The sequence below is a fragment of the Centroberyx affinis genome, unplaced genomic scaffold (assembly GCF_046629955.1).
Source record: "Centroberyx affinis isolate AG114_WGS23_722 - 3 ecotype Tasmania unplaced genomic scaffold, CSIRO-AGI_Caff_v1 ptg002382l_1, whole genome shotgun sequence".
In the NCBI taxonomy this organism is placed as follows: Eukaryota; Metazoa; Chordata; class Actinopteri; order Beryciformes; family Berycidae; genus Centroberyx; species Centroberyx affinis.
Genome location: NW_027280638.1, coordinates 55,513 through 75,000, shown reverse-complemented (window position 1 = coordinate 75,000; position 19,488 = coordinate 55,513). Strand labels below are relative to the sequence as shown.

At 42.1% G+C, this 19,488-nt stretch overlaps 1 protein-coding gene across 1 annotated transcript; it reads right to left on the bottom strand.

Moving 5' to 3' along the window:
* Positions 1-6,847: 6,847 nt before the first annotated feature.
* Positions 6,848-19,195, bottom strand: LOC139656083 (von Willebrand factor A domain-containing protein 5A-like). Its single transcript, XM_071533570.1, has 18 exons — positions 19,127-19,195; positions 18,059-18,106; positions 17,051-17,253; positions 16,662-16,884; positions 16,122-16,288; positions 15,921-16,035; positions 15,608-15,783; positions 15,414-15,502; positions 14,656-14,800; positions 14,454-14,533; positions 14,214-14,328; positions 13,877-14,035; positions 13,495-13,598; positions 13,111-13,331; positions 11,962-12,075; positions 9,281-9,462; positions 8,901-9,024; positions 6,848-8,773 (listed from the first exon to the last, which is right to left on the bottom strand). The coding sequence occupies exons 2-18, from the start codon at positions 18,099-18,101 to the stop codon at positions 8,694-8,696; spliced, it is 2,340 nt and encodes a 779-aa protein (XP_071389671.1). The 5' UTR covers positions 18,102-18,106; positions 19,127-19,195; the 3' UTR covers positions 6,848-8,693.
* Between the last annotated feature and the right edge of the window lie 293 nt (positions 19,196-19,488).

Genomic DNA, 19,488 nt, shown 5'->3' with positions numbered 1-19,488 from the left:
GAGAGAGAGAGAGAGAGAGAGAGGGAGGAGGAGGGCATATAGGGGGAGGGTAGAGAGATACAGTACAGCGCAGGGTAACGGAGAATTATGAGATGAGAGAGACAGCGAGAGAATTTATGTGTGTGTGCGTGCGTGCGTGCGTGTGTGTATGTGTGCGTCCGTGTGTAAGAATGCAGGGAGGTGGTGTTGCCATGGAGAGGGCTACGCCTAAACTCCTTTAAAGCCTTTTAAGAGAGAGGGAAGGAAGGAGAGAAGAAGAGGAGAAAAATGGTCAGTGAAACAAGAGGGAAGAGAGAGTCAGGCTGAGAAGGTGGGATATATGCGGGGATATTAGCGGGAGGGAGAGAGGGCTCAGTAAAGGATCAAAGAAGATAGGCAGTGGAGAGGAAATGAACAGGGAGACAGAATATGAAAGGGGGGGGGGGGGGCGGGGGGGGGGGGGCAGGGCATGAAAAAGTTGAAAGACCATGACCCGGGGCGAAGAAGAGCTCTTGACTCATTCGACGCATTACCATCATTATTACCATCGACAGCATCAACTTCGCCACACAATGTCTTGTACTTCACCAAAAAAAAACAACAACAATCATAAGAATGTATTTTAAAAGAAATGGAATTTGAAGTGCAAAGTAAAACTAACAACGCACAGACTGTCACAGTGATTAAAGCCCCTGCTCACACCTCACAGAGGAGTGTGCTAAGAGGATTTATAAAAGGTCAGTGACAACAACGCTGGACACACACACACACACACACACACACACACACACACACACTGTCCACCTCTCAGAGACACAGGCGCACACACACACACAATAAAACACACACACCCACCAGGGAATCATAGGTGTCAGTTGTTCAATAAAGCGACTCTTGTACTCTTAACTCCTGTTAAGAGTACAAAGGCCATCAGATCAATCTCTCTCTCTCCCTCTCTCTCTCCCCCTCTCTCTCTCTCTCTCTCTCTCTCTCTCACACACAAACACACACACAAACACACACACACTATTTGATTGATGTGAGCATCACATGTGCGTGCTGCGAGCAGTTCAGAGACCACGGTGTTCTGTCGATGGCCTGAACAGAGAGGCAAACATCAGCCACTCTAAACTATTTCTTATTGATCTGGTTTCCTGCCCCTGGCCATAATAACATGCAGGACACACAGCGGTCCTACCAACAGACAGAGAGGGAGAGAGGGGGACAGAGAGAGAGAGAGAGAGAGAGAGCGAGAGGGAGAGAGGGAGAGAGGGAGAGAGAGAGAGAGAGAGAGAGGCCAGGTTTAATTAAATCTTTTCCTCTTAATGGATGGACACATGCAGACAGTAGGCCTACAGGTGCATACACACACACACACACACACACTCACACACACACACACACACACACACACATACACACACACACACACACACACACACACACACACACACACACACCCTCCTTTCATTTGCTGTGTTTGTTTAAGGATGTGTCTTCTTTTCCTCTAATCTCCGGGCAGTTTAGCGCTCGGGGAGCCTTTGTCAGTTCTAATTGGTCCTGCTGGTTGGGGTTGCCTTGGAAACCAGTTTAGAAAGTGTTGGTTGGAGGTCTGCCAAAGGTTCAGATGAGATTGGCTTTAATGAGCTACTGTAACCAACACTGTACCATAGAGGCAAAATAATACAAACATGCAGATATTGACTACTGTATAGCATTTTGCTGGTTTTGGTTTTTGGTCAGTTCAGGATCAAGAACAAGTAATTCTTGAGGAATATTACATAAGATCCAGCTCTAATGAACTGAGTGAATTAGTATTTGAATTCAGTTAATCAACAGGCTAATTCAGGTCACATGTTGTTGAACATGGAGCGCAAAACTTTGAGCATGGCCAAAATGCAATTGGTCCAAAATGAACTAGACTGTCAAGAGGAGGAGGATTTACATCATCTCCGGCAGAAGAGCCTGGGTTGACGGCTAATTTGTGACAGCGAGTATTACCGCTGCGTGTGTCTGGCATAGTAACAGGTCCCACACAGGACTAAATCTGTCCCCTGAGCTCCGGATAACAAGCCCCTGTCTGAGAGTCCCTGTCAGGGCGCACGCTGATGGCTCTTGCCTGGTGAGAAGTTTAATCTGAGAATGTTAATGAGACCCTGTGGTGTATGACAGGTTACAATATTAAATATTTCTGCTGTAACATGAAAGGACATTGTTAGCCTACATGATTGCGCAGGCACACCTGGAGCTGGCAGAGCTGGAGGGTGTTTACCCAGTGATTAATAAATTAAGGTAAGAATATCAGTATAGCATAATTAAAATATAATAACAGTTGCTGAAACATGTACAATTCATTGTAGGAAATCATATGCAACATAACAGTAACAGTGTAATTTACCTTGTAATTTGGTGAAATCCATATTAATTAGGGTTAGGGTTAGCCGTTGTAAAATCTGAAGTACAAACTTAACGTTTTTCTACGTTTGACCAATTGGTATTATGATGCATTGCTATTATGATGCATTGCTATTGTGATGCATTCCAACTCAGAGTTTTGGCTTTCATGCGATAATTAACATTCCAGGCATAATATGGACATTTGTGCATTAATTGTGTTTCACCTGCATCTCAATATGAGATTGGATATTTTATATGGGTTCAAGTAGCCATTAATTGATACTATGCAGTAACGATGCTGTAAATACTACTTTAATTCACATAACAATGATATGATATTCTGATTTGAAAGAGTAGTTGAAGGTTGAGAGTTTTTTAGGATCCAATGACAATGTCCAGTTGAAGTAGATGGCAAGCTGTGGAAAGATCCACAGCTTGTGGCAACCCAACTGACCCCATCGGTCAACTTTGTGTTAGGGTGGTGTGAGCTTCACCAAGCTGTCACTGCTAATCTGGTCAGGATACACACTTGAATATGAAACGTGAACTGAGGCATTGGCACTGGCACCAAGTCAATTGCACAAGACACAAAGGGATCACAAACACACCACTAAGCTCAAACACTGATAAATTCACATACACATACACACATTTTAATGGCCCTGTTTGTTTTTTTCCTTCATTTCTACTTTGCAATAGTTTCACTAAATTGTGTTTTCTGTCACTTACATTGGTGTCCTGGTCCATTCATCCTGGTCCCATACGTTCCCATACATGGATTCTTGAAAAGTTACTGAAAGATGGAAAAAAGCTTTTCATAATTGTCTTGACCCCTCATGTCTCAAAGCATAGATGCCATATTTACAAATGTAAAGAGCCCTTTTAGAGCTTCAAGATACATAAAAACCCAGCATGTTTAACTGTTGCCTACTGTGTCTTCTTGTGACAAAGGCTCAGTATACTTTATTTGATAGTGAGAAAGTGTGTGTTTTTAGTGGTGGGGCGACCCCTTTGTTTAGAGTTTGATTACAGTTTGGGCCCTTAATGTCAATCCAGTGCTAGAGCTTAGTGTGGCAGGTTAGCACATTACATACTGTATATCCTACATATTATCAACCCTTCAGTTAGGAGTGGAAGGGAACAAAGTATTTTACTCAAGTAATGGACTTCAATTAAAATCAATTATTTCCATTTTGTGGAACATACTTTTCTGTGCTCTACAATTTAAAACAAATAGCTTCCTATTGGAATGTTATATGTTTACTGAGATATTTGTATAGTATCCTTATAAAATTAATTATAGGAGAATCAAAGTTCATTTTAGTGTGATGAAGCACCATAATAACAGCGATTCCACACAAATTTAACTTAATCCTTACATATTTCAGAGATGATGAAAGAGGGAATGTCTTGAATGTATTAAAACATGAGTACATCAAATTGATTTATTTGTTTTAACTCTTGATACAAAAGTAAATTTGATAGTACATACTGTTGTGTAATGTTATTAATGTTACCAGAGTCTTATTCTACCAGTGTATTTCTACTTTCACTTACATAAATATTCTGGACCTCTTCTACCACTGCCTACACTACACTAATACTACAAGGCAGAGGAAGACCATTTGCCTGTGGTTCTCTCAGATAGAGCTCAACTTGAATTATGTATCAAAGCTGGGCATAATATCATATCCTGTGTCATTGGAATAAAAACTGTATTCCCGTTGTGGGTGAGAGGAATGATATAATGTCTCGACAGGCTCTGAATCTTGATGAGGACTGTCAAGGTCAGTTTTGGTATTTGTGACTGAAATATATTACTGAGTGTATGCCCGGTCACAGGCGTGGAGATGGCAGGGAGGTGTGTAATGGCACAACAGGGCGAGAGTCGACTGTGTAAAAGGGGCTTGTAACATGCAAGGTCATGGACACACAATAAAGCATGAGTATGAATAGATATAGAGTACATGCAGAGAGAGAGACAGAGAGGATAGAGGCAGAGAAAGTAAATCTCTTTCTTGTTAGTAGGCAGACCACAGGCACCTGATAGGCTGCTCACTGTAAGTGACTGAGAGCAAAGTGAGAAATGGGTCCCGCCAACCAGTGGGCCACCCATCACCCATGACACCCCAGCTGTCTGCAGAATGTAAATATAGATATCAATCAGCTAATAAGACTTGCCTCCCGCCCTTGGGCCCTCTGCCTTCAGCTTCAGTTTCTGCCCAGAAATGGCATCACACCTTCTACAACAAAATGGAAAAGCATAACACGTGACTGCACTTTTGCCGACTGGCCAAAACCTGTTTTCAATCTGCCAGGCTGTACTTCACTGTCACACAGCCCTCTGTGGCCCCTGAACTCTGATTTTGTAAATGTGTTAAAAAAAAACACACAGGAATCTAATGCTAATCCACAGGCAGGACTGAAGCTATTTGATGTTCAATAGCTCAGTGATTTCATTATTTCATTATTTCTCAATAATTATTTAGCCAGGTGCAGAGATTTCAGGCTCACTTTCCAGCCTGTACTGTGTTTTGGAACAAAAACTCAGAACCCATGGGAATTTCAGTACACTCCCAATCTCTCCACATCCCCACCTACTCACATTTCTCAACTGGTCAACGATGGAGGATGGTGCTATGAACGAGTGCCTGGTTTTACAAGACATTTCAGCAACCAAGGCTAAAAAGCCTCAAGCCAAAAAAAAAACAAATGACATAGCAGCATAAGAGTATTTTGCATGGTGATATACAGTATTACCTCTTCACTAGACATTTCTATTCTGCTGTAATTAGTTCGCTTAGCCTACTCCTCTCTATTATGAAAATGTGACTTTAAGGGAACAGGGGGGCAAGGGTGGGGGCTGTGCCAGAGACTTGTGTAGGAGGAGATACTGTTCTATCGATGTTTTCTATTGATGTAATTCCTACTGGTTGCCAGCAGAGGTCAATAAATCATAGATTACTCAATGCTCCTTTAAGTCCTCCCTGTTCCACTGCAAAATGCATGTTACAGGTGTCAAAGTTAGCTGAGTAATTTGGAAGCATAAAAATGCTTCATTCAGGGAAAATGCAACAGCAAACCTAACCTTGGGAGAGGAAAACGTCCAACAAATACAAAACTGGACTTGAAATTATAGACATTGGTAATCAACCTCAGAACTATGTGTTGAGCTACATAGCTTGCTTGCAAGCAGCTTGTTGTCCTTATTGTCATTAACAGTGTGCATGGCACTGTGACATGGGCTGGGAGGGTACAGGTATGTCACCTAAATATTTTCATATACAGCCCATCACCAAAAAACACAGGCTAGATTGCTGCTGTATTTCTTCAACAAAAGACGCTGCTCCTGACTCTCCAGTGAGCAGCAACGACCTTTAACTCTGGACAAGTGAAAGACGGAGACAGAGGGGTGACAGACAATCCCTTTGGTAGATCCCACATGACATGTCCAACACAGCAAGCTGCTGGGCAAAGTGGAGAAGCCATCACTGCTACTGCTGCTTTTACTACCAAAGAAAGAATTGAGACAAATTTAGAATGATGTAATTTAAGAGGTTTTACACTCATTGAATGAATCTCAATGCTCCCTCTAGTGCAGTGGTTCTCAACGTGGGGTCTGGGGACCACCAGGGGTCCTTGAGGGGGTTCCAGGGGGTCCCCAGCAAATTGATCTATTGTTAAACTTCACCATTATTTAATTTACAAGAAGTTAACACATTTAGAGAATGTAGAAGAATGACTATAGATTTTTTAGATTCACTGTTATCTCTCTACCTAAAGTACAGATAGTCATGGAATTCTGGACAAAGTCATATCGAACAATATAAGTATTCTCAGATTTGGGTTCAGGAGACAAAATCTCACCAAATGGGGGTCCATGGCCCTAATGTGTACTAAATTAGGGGTCCTTAATATGAAAACGTTTGAGAATCACTGCTCTAGTGGATAGTGACCCACTTAGGTTTTTGAGGTAAACTTTGACTGACAAATCATGAGCTTGGAATTATAAGGTTTTATCTGGATACAGTGCAGTTCTAACATATTAAGCATCATATTTTTGACACCACAGCTGGCAAAACTGCATGGTATCAAAATACTCAGACAATTAGAAATTTGACTTTTTTAAGAGAAAAATGTATAATTCTGTACGGTCGGTCTGGGTTTGGCTCTATAAGCTTCTGACTGTTTACAGTGAGGTAACCTCAGTTTCAATGGAAAACTGGATGAATAGGATTTAATGGTAACATTTAATGAAGCATGAAGCATGTTAATCAAATTCAACCCATTTTGGCATTGTAATTTATATTTTAATTTCATTTACACTCCATAAAACCCTAACCCTGAAGTTATGTCACGAGCCACTGTAATCGCAATAGTCAGTTTCCAAACAAGCAATTTCACTTTATAAATGGATTCACCTTTAAAAACACAACTTTTTGAATATTAAAATTAATCATTCACTCAATCGTTAAAAAAAATATTAATTTAATACATAAACTACACATCTTGGTTAAACTGATCTTCGGAGGTACACACTGTTTCTGATGGGAATATTCATTCAATATCCAACTGGTGAACTCAGTGTGTCACAAGAGTTCTGGTACAGTGCATTGACTAGGATAGTGGACAGGAGTTATGATGTCACATCCACATAGGACAATACAATAGATTCATCAGTGGATAAAGATAAATAACCCGTCAGGAACACAGTTTCTGAGACATAACTTTCTGTTTGTTGTTAAATATTTAATCACCAAATGCTTCTTTTAAATAACACCACACAAACATAAAGTAACATTCAAAAATGTAAGAAATGTGGGGGTACAAAAAGTCAGATAGGATCTTAGAATTCCAAGCTCACAAAATGTTATATGCTGGACAAGCAAAAAATCTTGACACTTTGGCCAAGCTGAAGCTGTCAGTTAAAGTTGCTTGGCGCTGTGCTTCTGTGTGTTTGGTGCTCTGTTCATCTAGATTTTACCACAAACACTAACAGTGATGTATTGTCATGTAAATGGTTGGGTAACTATTGCTATATATTTCTGCGATATACATTTATGAACTATAGTAGCTGTATGTTAGCATACTGTTCTATGATAACCCTATAGGTGTTTCTGAGGTATCATAGCGTTAAACTGTTTTCATAGGGTAATTGTAGCAGTATTATTACAGGAGTTTCTAGTATTCCAATAGCTATATAGATATATAGTCTACAGTATTCCAATAGATATATAGATAGATATATAGTTTATAGTATTCCAATAATTATATAGTAAACAACAAACAAACAAACAAAAAAGATACATCATACCTATACAACCAAAACTTCACTGACTGAGAAGTTGATCATTGCAGATGCATTATGTGGCAAATCAGACATTATCACATCACTGCCAATTGTTGGCATAATAATTATTTTTTTCAAAATCCTCACAGGTAATGGCAGCAGCAATAAAGGTAAGTTATGAGGTGTGCAAAATCTGCACATCATCACCACCAAGTGGCAGAAAATAGGAATGACCACTGAAATATTTTCTGAACAGTCTACTAGGAGTGCATAGTGACCATCGGCCAATACGTTCCTATTGGGATGTTATATGTTTACTGAGATATTTGTATAGTATCCATCTAAAATGAATTATAGCAGTATCAAAGTTCAGTTTACTGTGATGAAGCACCATAATAACAGCAATTCCACATTAGCAACACATTAGGGCTTAACTCAGGATTTAACTTCTGAGACAATTGACCCATTACTGGTTGTTTTTTTTTATTTAGAATTTTTAAACATGCAAGCATCATGTAGGTCAGCGCATGGCACACAAATAGTAGTAAACCTTGCATTAGTCTACCTTTGCAATTTAGTGCATGCATCGTGCAGAGTGCCTACTACACCTATGCACCTTTCACAGATTTCCAGGTGTCTAATTTAGCCATCCATATTCTTTTTTTCATCTCCAAGTTTTATTTTCACCAGTAAAGCTGTTTCAGAAACAACCAACATAAAAGGTTTAAGGCACAAGTACAGCAGCTCTTTATGTTTTGTTACATGACTGAGCCTGGATGGATGTGGCCCACTGAGTGCAGTGCAAATACAATAATATGGACTTTTTCACAAAATAGTGCAAAGCTAACTCTTATTACAAATCAGTCTATGTCAAAGGAGTTATGCAACAAATTATGGGATTACATTTCTATTGTGCAAACAGTGAAGTACAATTTGATTAAGCATGTTGCTGGCTGGAATAGATGTTCTTCTGTCTGCAAACCCCTCTGTTAGCAGGGTGAAGGAGAAGCCAGGCGTAATGAAAACCTCAGAGCCCCAGGGCGTCTTTCTGCACCTTGCAACCCAACAGCGCATTTCCAGCTTCCACACACTCAGTGACACACGGGGCTGAAAGAAGACACAAGCCGTCACCAGAGGAAACATACAGGATCTGTAAGAAGGCTGTGAATGTTGCCAAACAACTGATTTTAATCATCACATAAAACAGCACATCAGCATGTATTATTGTTATTACCTTTCTGTGTATGGAGCCATGACACAGCCTTCAGAGCCAGAAGCTCCCACTCTTCCTGGGCCTCCATCTTGAAGCCATGAAGCCAGATCAGAGCCAGAGTGGTGGCCCACACTTCCTGGTTTACCTAATTCCCCAAATCCAAGAAAAACAGACAGAGAGTCCAGCAGGAACCAGAGCAAAGAGAACAAGGTAGTTTCTTGTAGTTTGTCTTTTATTCTTTTCATTGCTTTCTATCCTTTTTATTTCTTTTGGTCCCTTGTTTTGTTTAGTGTTTACATTTACTATTTATTCTGTTTGTATGCGAAGCACTTTGTGAACTCTATATAATTTAATTAGTAATAATTTTAAAAATGTTATTCTTATATTTGACCATGACTCACCGATGCAGGCTTTGGCTTCTCCACCTCCTCACTGGTCTTTCCCAGTACAGCAGCCAGAGCTGGCTCTAGCACCCAGGAGCCAGAGGCCTTCTGGAGAGAGATCAGCTGCAGCAAGGGCTCTCTGGGTGGCATGGGGCTGGGCTGAGGGTCTTCGGAGGCACATAGAGACATTTTTAAGTTGCCTGAGGAGAAAATTGAAGAAAGTGTAAGGACAAAAGTATCGATGTGTAATATTATAGTGGTATGCATTTGTAGATTAGACCATTAGAGTGTCAGAGTCCCAGAAATGTGTCACATTGTTTTTCTAAGTCAAAGTCCATGTGTGCTACTGTTTGTGTCCAAAACATGCCACTGCTTATATCTTTTGGATTCTCACTGCTTTCTATTTTTCCCATTTGTGTAATGGAAAAAAAATCTAATATCAGTAAATCTTTTCTTCAATGGAAGAAAAACATTTTTGATTATAACTGATTTGTACAAAAGCACTAAAGAAACGTACACATTCCAGTTCATTCCAGTATTTTTTGATTGTGAGAAAATTATATTAGGGCAAAAAAAGTAAAAAAAAATAAAAAAATAAAAAACTACATGGCATGGAAGAGGACTGCATGATGATGCTCCTGGTCCCATTTTTTTCTACAAGGTGGTGCACCATGTTGATCACCTCGGGAAGCCGGTCCTTCTGTTCTGGTAGAATGGTTTCACAGATTCGAATAACCTCCTTGCAAACATGCTGACTGTCTACACTCTCTGGGACACTGTGGAGTCTTAGATTCCAGCGCCTTGAATATCTTTCCAGGTCTATGGTGCCTGCAGGGTGTCCACTCTCTCCTTCATTTATATGAAGTTGATCGAGCTGGTCAATCTTTCATTATGGTCTGCACAAAAAGACCCAAGTCTGATCTTGAGTTAATCGAAAAGTAAAGTGTAGAAACTATGTCATCTGAATGTAGGCCTGCTTTATCTTTCTTGCTTGGAGGAGGTTTGCCTGGAGTGACAGGCAATGAGGGAAAGTCTTTGTCAACCTGCCCTATCTTCCTCCTATGGTGCTGTCCCTGGTGCTGATCTTCTTGGCCAATACAGCTTGGTGCTGTGGAGCTATCCTTGGTGCTGAAGGGGTTCTGTGTGGGCTTGGCTTCCCTCACCCCATGGGATGCCTCCCCAGTTCCACACAGCAGCGAGGAAGGACCACGTACCAGCAAGCATCTTGTCTGGATAGGGCATCAGCATTCCCATAGGTTCTCCCGCTCCTGAACTCTCCTTGAAGTCGGTATGACCAACACCGGCTCGGCACTGAGGGCTTGGAGAAGTGTAGCAAAGGCTTCCTCAGCTTCTGGGGTCCTGATGTCCAGGTGGGAGAGATGCTGTCACCTGAGGGTCACCCGAGGGTCCAGGAAAATGGGGTGGGGTCCGCTTGAATAGCATGCAGCAGATCCCTGACTCTGCCCAAAATCCCCCAAATTCCCTGGGCCGGGAGGAGCCCAACAGCACAGCAAGGGGGTGTGGCTTCACCTCAAGTAGATGACAACAAACAACAATGGTGGTGGGCTGGGCTGGGGTTGGGGAGTTTGTTATATCCTGGGGAGACCTAGCTCTGTCCTGGTTCGACAGCAGCACTAATGAGACCTGAGATTCTGACTAGCTGGATTAATGTTCACCCAACCATAGTTGGGTGAACATTAGTGGTTATTCGAATCTAGTGAGGAGCCAGTTCAGACCACCCACCCAGTTGATCCCGCCCCCCTGGTAGGCTCCCCTACAGATGAAGATGCTATTGTGTCAGCAGTGAGAGACATCTGGCGGCAGAACTGCAAGGGAAGCATCCTATTACAAGAGGTTTGTCAGGGGCTTTGCTGGTGTTGCAGCCCCTTTGTTTGAACTGTTGCAGGACAAGAATGTCATGTGTGAAGTGCCAGGCAGTCTTTAGCGCAGTGCAAAAGGCACTCACTGAAGCCTCAGTGCTGGTCCCCCCCCCACCATCTCCCTGCCTTTCATCTCAGACACAGATGCCACCAATGTAGAGATTGGTGGGGCACTGTTCCAGGTGGGCTCAGAACTAAACTGAGCATCGCTACTGTGGCACACCAGGAGTTGCTGGCTGTGGTGTGTGCAGGGAGGCATACACCATCCCAGACCAGGAGGGAGAGTCTGCAGTGGACGACTTGGTCGAAGGGATGTTCAGCCATTTTGGAGTCCCAGAGACCATTCACAGTGACCAGGGGCGGAATTTTGAGTCTCAAGTAGGTAGGCCCCAGTTTGTTGAGACAAACTGGGGCCTACCTCCTTACGCCCCCAGACTGACGGACTGATGGAACGATTTAATAAGACTTTTGCTGAGCGGCTGTCCATTGTCCATGCCCCCAAGGCTTGGAGTAAACCAGGAAGCTTCAAGATCGCCTGGAGACAGCACACCACTTTGCCAGACAACAGCTGCTGGCTTCTGGGGTGAGGCAGAAAAGAAACTATGAGGTAAAAGCTAGGGGTAGACACTCTATAGTCCATAGGAAGAAGGGCAGATGCCCTAAGCTTGCACCTGCAGAGTTTTGGAGAGGATGAGCTAACCGCACCACTTCCTAAACATCCCGTTTTTCCCCTTGTTAACCCGAGCACCTGGTAAAATGTACAGAAAGAATAAACATATGTGCATGTATGTTCAAAAACCCCTTTGGTGTGTTACTTACCACAACCACGTAAAACCTTCCTGCGTTGAGCACCACTGGAACCTAACATATGCCTACTGGCACAGTTGCCATATTGTATCGACTTAGCACATTTCCGCATCCCCATCAGCATCACTTTCAGATAAAAAGAGAGTGAGACATTATGTGAAGGCATTACAAGGGACTTAATACATGAAAAGCACAATTTGGCATAAAAAAAGAAACAACTCCAAGGCCAGCACCAATGCTTGCTGCACTAGGCCTAAATTACATTTACATTTACATTACACAATACTAAATTACAAGACGTTAAAAGGTACACAGGGGCGCCCCGGTGGCTCAACCAGTAGAGCGCATACCATTATGGCTAAGTCCTAATCGCAGCAAATCCAGCTCGTGCCCTTTGCTGCATGTCATCCCCTCTCTTTACCTTGTCTTTCCTGTCTCTCTCTACTGTGACTGTCAAAATAAAGTAGAAATGCCCAATAGATAATCTTAGAAAAAAGTTAGATATAGCAATGTATTCAAAAAGTCACTGACCACCACACACACACAGTATTACTGATGCATGCATATCTGTATCAATCAGATATAAATGTATGAAATAACAAAATGAGAATCTGTGACAAACCCAAATACTCATTCAGGGTTAAACATGCAACTTTACACACACACACACACACACACACACACACACACACACACACACACACACACACACATTCTGTGAGCTTACTGTACATGAATAACTTCGTTGTGTCCATGGGACATACAGTGGTACAAAAGCTGGCTCATATCTAGCGTTTAACATTAAAATAATGGGGAAATTTTAATCCCTTTAATGGAAACAAACAAAAGTATTTGTGCTAGCTCACAAATTTGTGCTAGCTCACAAGCTCACAAATGGAGCTCACAAATTGTGAAAGCATTGCTTCAAATGTTGGACTCACCTCTTTTATGCGCCAACATATATTGAAGTAAATACAAGTAATTTTTTGTAGATCTGTATGATTACTGATTTCCATAATGTTAAAGCAGTACAACGTTGTGCTTCATTACACTACCATTCATGGTCAGCTGAAGTGACTTCAAAGCAGTGGGTCACACATCTACAATGGAGTGAAACATATTGTTTTTCACTTGGCCTCAGACATACAGATGCCCACTTACTGGGTGTTGGGACATTTCTGCGCAGCAGAGGTCCTTGTACAGCCTCTCCATTGCCTTTGTTGACAGCAATGAAGGCAGTGAAGGCACTGCTCACTCCTGATTGAACACTGAGCTCAACCACCTTCTCCTTCACTCCTCCATTCTGCTGTCCTCTGTTCTCTCTCTCCTCCATCTCCAGGGAGCGAATCAGGGTCCGAGCCCCCAGCCGGTGGACTGTCAATCTGCAGAGAGGAGAGTAGAGTGGTGTAATATTCCTTTAATAAATGTGAAAATATTTATTACCACTTTTCCCCATTTAGTTGACCCCACACTCACATACTGTCAAACTGTAAACTCACTGCCCAATGCATTACACTTTTGCTGTCTGACCAGAACCTGTTTTACCCCGTGTCCTCTGTAGGTTTGAGACTGAAGTGGATCTGGTTCTGAGAGGGGTGACCTGCCAGGCTGTACTTCACCGTCACACAGCCCTCTGTGGCCCCTGAACTCTGACAGAGCATGAAAGTATTAGAAATCATAGTTAGTACTATACCTGATTGAAAAATGATGAAAATGCCAACAACATATTCAATCTGTTCAGTGGCAAACATCACAATACAAAACGGGCCTCAACACAGTAACCTACATATCTAATTTGAAAGTAAACTGTCTTCTTGTTGTTATGCTGTTATGCTTCACTATGTCATGGGTTTAGAGGACCGTATGGCACCAAACCATTTTGGTGCATTTAGTTAAACACTGTAAAAATCAGACTAGATGCTCCTACCTCTCCAGTGAGCTGGGCATAGAGCAGTGACCTTTGACCATGGAAAAGTGTTGTGATGGATGGAGAAACAGGACTGACAGACACTCCCTTTGGCAGGTCCCACGTGACCGAGATGTCCACCACAGCTGGCTGCAGGGCAAATCGCAGCGACTGCATCACCTGGAGGGGAGAAAAGTTTGTACCAACTCTGAAAGAGCGTTGAGTTTTTACTCTAAACTGAGCATGTGTAACTACTTCTTTCTTCCAAAGATTAATATGTTGCTGGATACACACACACAATTTTAAATTGCTTAATTCCACCTCTTTATTTTTATCTGCATCTCAACTTCTGTCTCACTTTGGGTTGCATCCTGTCAGCTCCTGTGATGAACTGGGCGTGACCTCCTCCTGCCTTGGCCACCCCACTGATGAGAGCAGAGCTAGCCCCCTCCCCAATCCCAAAAGAGAAACACCTAAAGTACAGTACACACACACACACACACACACACACACAGACACACATACACACACACAAAGCATTAGGACATGGGACATATACTAGGAGCTCTGTGTCTGTCATGTGTTTTTGTGGCTTCACCTGTGAGAACCTGCATTCTTCTTCACCAGATCTACAACTTCTTTGGTGTTCCCCACCTCGCCGTCAGTAAAGACAAATAGCTGAGGAGGACAAATAAGACAGGAGAGTTTACACATCACCTGTGTGTGTGTGTGCGTGTGTGTGTGTGTGTGTGTGTGTGTGTGTGTGTGTATGTGTGTGTGTATGTGTGTGTGTGTGTTACCTGTCTTGGCTGACTGGGAATGCATGGCTGGCTGTAGATATGTTTGAGGGGCTGCAGGATCTCTGTTCCTCCCATATTAGCCTGCATCTTCTCAACTATCTTCAGAGCCTCATCCATGCTCTTCTGGCTGTACTCCACACTCTTTCTGCAATCAAAAACACACACACATACATGCACACATGCGCACGCACAAACACACAACCACATATAAAAATATAGCCGCAAGCAGAGATTCTGTGGTTCAAGCACTAATGGCAGTTAAGACAAGCTTGAGCCACTGTACAACAAGTTATACTAGTTATCATAACAATTGCTCAAATTGTTCTTGAGTTATAAGCCATTTTGTAATAGGCCACACCCGGGCCTATTCGCCACTGTTCAACACTTTATGGGCCATGTGGCCCACAGGGAGTTAGACTGCAGACTCTCAAGAGGGAGACCCAAATTCAATTCCCGGCAGAGACGCTTCCACAAAGTTCAACGTCATGGGGCTGTTAGACTCTTGTTGACTGATAATTATAGCACCACCACCTGGCCGATTGGGGTAAAATTCACTGTGACACATTTGTACACCCATATCTATCATTGTGCCAATTTTCATGCATGTATCATCTTCCGGAAATTTGCATTGTGGCGCAAAAATAATAACAACAACAAACCAGTAGCAATACAATAGTGGTTCAGCACTACGTGTTGGAACCATTAACCAGCTACACCAAAGAGAGCAACACATTTTGGTGACTGAATGAGTCACTTACGGGAAGATATGATCGTAGCTGGAACCAAAACTGTAGATGTTGAAATAGCAACCCATTGGCAAGCTCTTCAGCAGGAGCAGCAGAGTATCCTAGGAGGGAGGGAGGAAAGATAGAGAAGGCCACTATGTGAGACGGAGAATAGAAATGATTAGCAGAGCAAAGGAGGTTCAAGGAATATGACGCTCTCTCAATACCCTGGCGCTGCCGATGCGAGTCTGACCCTGCTCTCTGTTGCCCATAGGACAATCCATACTTCCGGATCGATCCAATAAGAACAGGAACTCCCCACATGAGGCCACTGAAGACATCACAGCCTGGGGGAACTCGGGGTACAGGCTCAGCATCACCACTGGGTCGCCCATCAGAGTGCCTGGAAGATAGGGGAGAGAATAGAAAGTAGAAATGACCACAAATCACTCTTTTACCATCTATTCAAATACTTCTCTCTTACATTTAATTCCTAACACCTGTTTGAGAACCATTCTAACTTCAGTAACTTCCACTTACCAGGCTTGGCAGAAGCCTGTCCTGCCTCCACCACAGCAGTGGGCTGGTGAGCATCTTTGTAATAAATCAACAGCTCCACATCCCTGTCAAACTTGTATCCTGCAGCCAGCTTGACCTGCAGTTCACAAAACATTCACTTAAATATGAACAATATGCTAAATGCCTTGTAGTCACTCACAGACACACACATAAGCACACTACCGTGGCCTGGGTTTGCTCTGTGTTGAGGTACTGGAGAGGGTCCAGGGAACAGTTGGCCTCTACTTTAGAGATGGGTCGAGGAGAGGACACCCGGCCAGAGAAAGACAGACTGTAGGGCACAAGAGAAGCTGGCACAGAGGTCACCTGAACGCTGCCACCTTCACTGCCTGAGAAAGACATGAGACAAGTTAGGAATGCCTTTATTAAAGAGGTATTACACACTAAAAGCACTTTTTAGCAGCTGAAAACCAGTGTTTGGCTGGTTTGAAGCTGCATCAGTTTGGCCAACACTCATAACACATAACATCATGAATATAATTTCATGAGGAAGGGAGAAAATAAATCATCTACTTCAAGTAAAGTTTTTGTGTAGCAAAAGTAGGCTAGCAGTAACATTAAAGGAATAGTTCACCCAAAAAGTTTGTACGAAAACCAAACAGGTGTGTTAACGAGTTCCATCTCGGCCTTGAAGTTGAACCATTGAAGTTAACAGGGCAAACTTAAGGGTTGATGATGAAAGTGTTGGCTGGTCCTTCCTACCCTGAGGTTGGTAGCGAGGGTTGAGCACAGCAGGCAGACAAAACCTCAGCCCGTCATCAGCCTGCACAGCCAGCTCAGTGACATACTCCAGCCTGATGGAGGCGCTCTCTCCTGGAGGCAGACTGCCCACACTCAGAGAGAATATATCTGGGCTCTGCTCACTCTCCTCCAATAGGAAGGCCTGCTGACCGGAGCTCAGTGCGTCATCATACTCCTCACGAGCCTGGAGGACAGACACATGAGTGAATATCTTGCATTTTAGTTGGCAGAAAGCTCTTGACAGCTTCTGTATATGTGGGTGTGAAACCTGTTTTTCAAGCCTCAACAAAGAGTCAGTGAATGAGTGCAAAGTGCATGAGGTTCCCACCCATCTTTCCTCTCCAGCTCACCTTCTGTTTTTCCTGCACCTCAGCCACAACCTGCGTCTGTCCAATCTTAGCACTGAAATGACAGACAGCAGCATCTGCAGGCAGAGGGAAGACAAACACAGCCTCTAGTGGTTTGTCCTCCTTGTTCTCATAGTGCAGAGTGGAGACCACTGTAGCCACGTGGTCCCTCACCTCAACCTCCACCTCAATGCTCTTCAGAGGAACTGACAGAGAAACACAAGAGACACATGTTGAGCACAAAGACTTATTGTGTGAACTACGCTTGTCTTAATGTGGGCTAAATTATTCACAAATTAAATTTAAAGTAGGCTAAGGGCTATGGGACATGAGATATGTCTGTTCAAATTCTAGCCACTTTTAAGCATTTTAGTCGATTATTGCAACACCACATGGCCATTCAGCAGTATATCTGTTCCGTTTCCATGAGGACTGCCCTTCTACCACTGTACCAAGCTTTGGAAAAAGGCGGTTATGTCTGAACCGGAAAATGAGCTCTCCAGTGCTCATGTTTTTTGACTGGGCTGCCTGATAAGTGAGGGTTTGCCCCTTCTTATGTCTGCTGATAGGCACAAAAAGTCTGATGGTCTTACATGCATCCATTCAGGAGTTATTTGCCTTTTTGTGAGACGCCATGCCCTCTGCCACGCCCCCCTTTGACCAATTGGTACGAAAGTTTATCAGTTCTTGTGCAAATCCATTGATAACTTTTTGAGATATCCTGCTAACAGACAAAAATAATAATTATAATAATCATAATTTCTTTGTTAAAAATGTCAAAATTAATTTAAAAGTTATTCAGTCCTGATTCTCAGAGACTTGAGCTTTGATTATCTTGCATGAAGTAACATGACCAAGTATGCCTCCACTATTGGGACAGCAGCCGAAAGGGCCTTGAAAAATATTTTTTGGGGTCTTGGAGAAAAGGAAGGTAAATCTGTAGAGGATTTTAGAAAGAATGAAACTCATAGTGTAAATGATGTTGTTTCATGTTTTCAAACAGTTCTGTACCTGGTTCCTTCTTGGCAGTAAGCAGACCACAGCAGTTCACCATCGTGCCTGTGCAGCACGTAGAAGGGAAGTTAGATATTTCATTGCTGTTTTAGTGATTTATTGAACAAAAAAAAAGAAATGGTAAAGTAAACTTTGAATATCGCTCAGCGACCAGCGAACAACCACTACCAGAAATAGGATATGTTTAGATTTTTTTTTTTTAAATGTACACTTGATATACATATAAAAGGTAAACTTTATTGCAGGGATTAAATGAAGTTAACTGAGTTAGTCTTTTTCTATAACATCAACAAACTACCAAGATTTATACTAATCCTGTAATACATTTTAGAAGGTTACTATACAAATCAACAAAATTATAAACTCCTATATCATGGAAATATCACAATAATGTAATAGATAAAATAAGCAAGTAAAATACAGTACAGTATTGTAACTGTGAACTTCCTATTGAGTAGCACAGACACACTAGTCGTTATATTACAGTCGTTTAGGGATCAGATGTTTGTTGAAAGACGGAAGTACCCTCAGATCAATTCAGAACACACGCACACAAGAATCATGACGTCATTTCTGTTTAACTTTAGTCGCATTTGATGATTAACAATGTAGGCCTCCTTTACCTTCAACAGGCATGTTTGTTCATTCTCGAGACTCGCCGAAAGTTAAAGGGATACTCCATAGAGTGGTTCACATAAAACTTGTTGACAACAGGTCAACTCTTTTGGTAGAGATAGTTGCCTAACAATGATGTTTACATCTCGGTTGCTGGATAAAAGCACCGAAAGACCAAATTTTCAGGAATTGTTACCCTGACGAAAAATCATAAAAAGTCTATAATATTAATGTAATAGCCTATTCACGGATCAATAATGTGTCTGTGGTAATAATGAGTTTATTGTGACCTAATCCTACTTTTATGCATTAGGCTATCTGATTTTTATATTTCATCAAATATAGGCCAAGAATTGTACATCAATTTTGTTGTCATTTTCTATTTCTCCATATTGCACAGCTAAAGGGCGGGCCATCTTAAGCTAATGAAAAATAAAAACAAATGCCTACCCTTTGCGCAGAAATCTTTGCGGGTCGAGAATAATTGTCCGAGGCTGTTTCACTGGAGCTTCCTCGTTTAAATATGCGGAGGCAGCTTGCAGGCGATGCAACTTGTCACGCTTATGAGGTACGTTCGGTTTGGATCAGAGGAGCACCGGATGGGTGGAGCTTGCACTTCAAATTTGAGTCCATTTCTTTTAACTTTTAACACTGTAATTAATAATAATAATAATAATAATAATAATACATGATAATAATAATAATAATAATAATAATAATAATAATAACAATAATACAATAGTAATAATATAATAATAATAATAATAAAGCACTTTTCAAAAACAAGGGTTTACAAAGTGCTAAACAGAAAT

Coding starts and splice junctions, on each gene's coding strand:
- LOC139656083 (XM_071533570.1), bottom strand. CDS start 18,101: ATGGTGAACTGCTGTGGTCTGCTTACTGCCAAGAAGGAACCAG. Junction 15,784..15,920: donor ACAGGCTTCTGCCAAGCCTG/GTAAGTGGAAGT, acceptor CCTATCTTCCAG/GCACTCTGATGGGCGACCCA. Junction 9,025..9,280: donor AGAAGCCAAAGCCTGCATCG/GTGAGTCATGGT, acceptor TTGGGGAATTAG/GTAAACCAGGAAGTGTGGGC.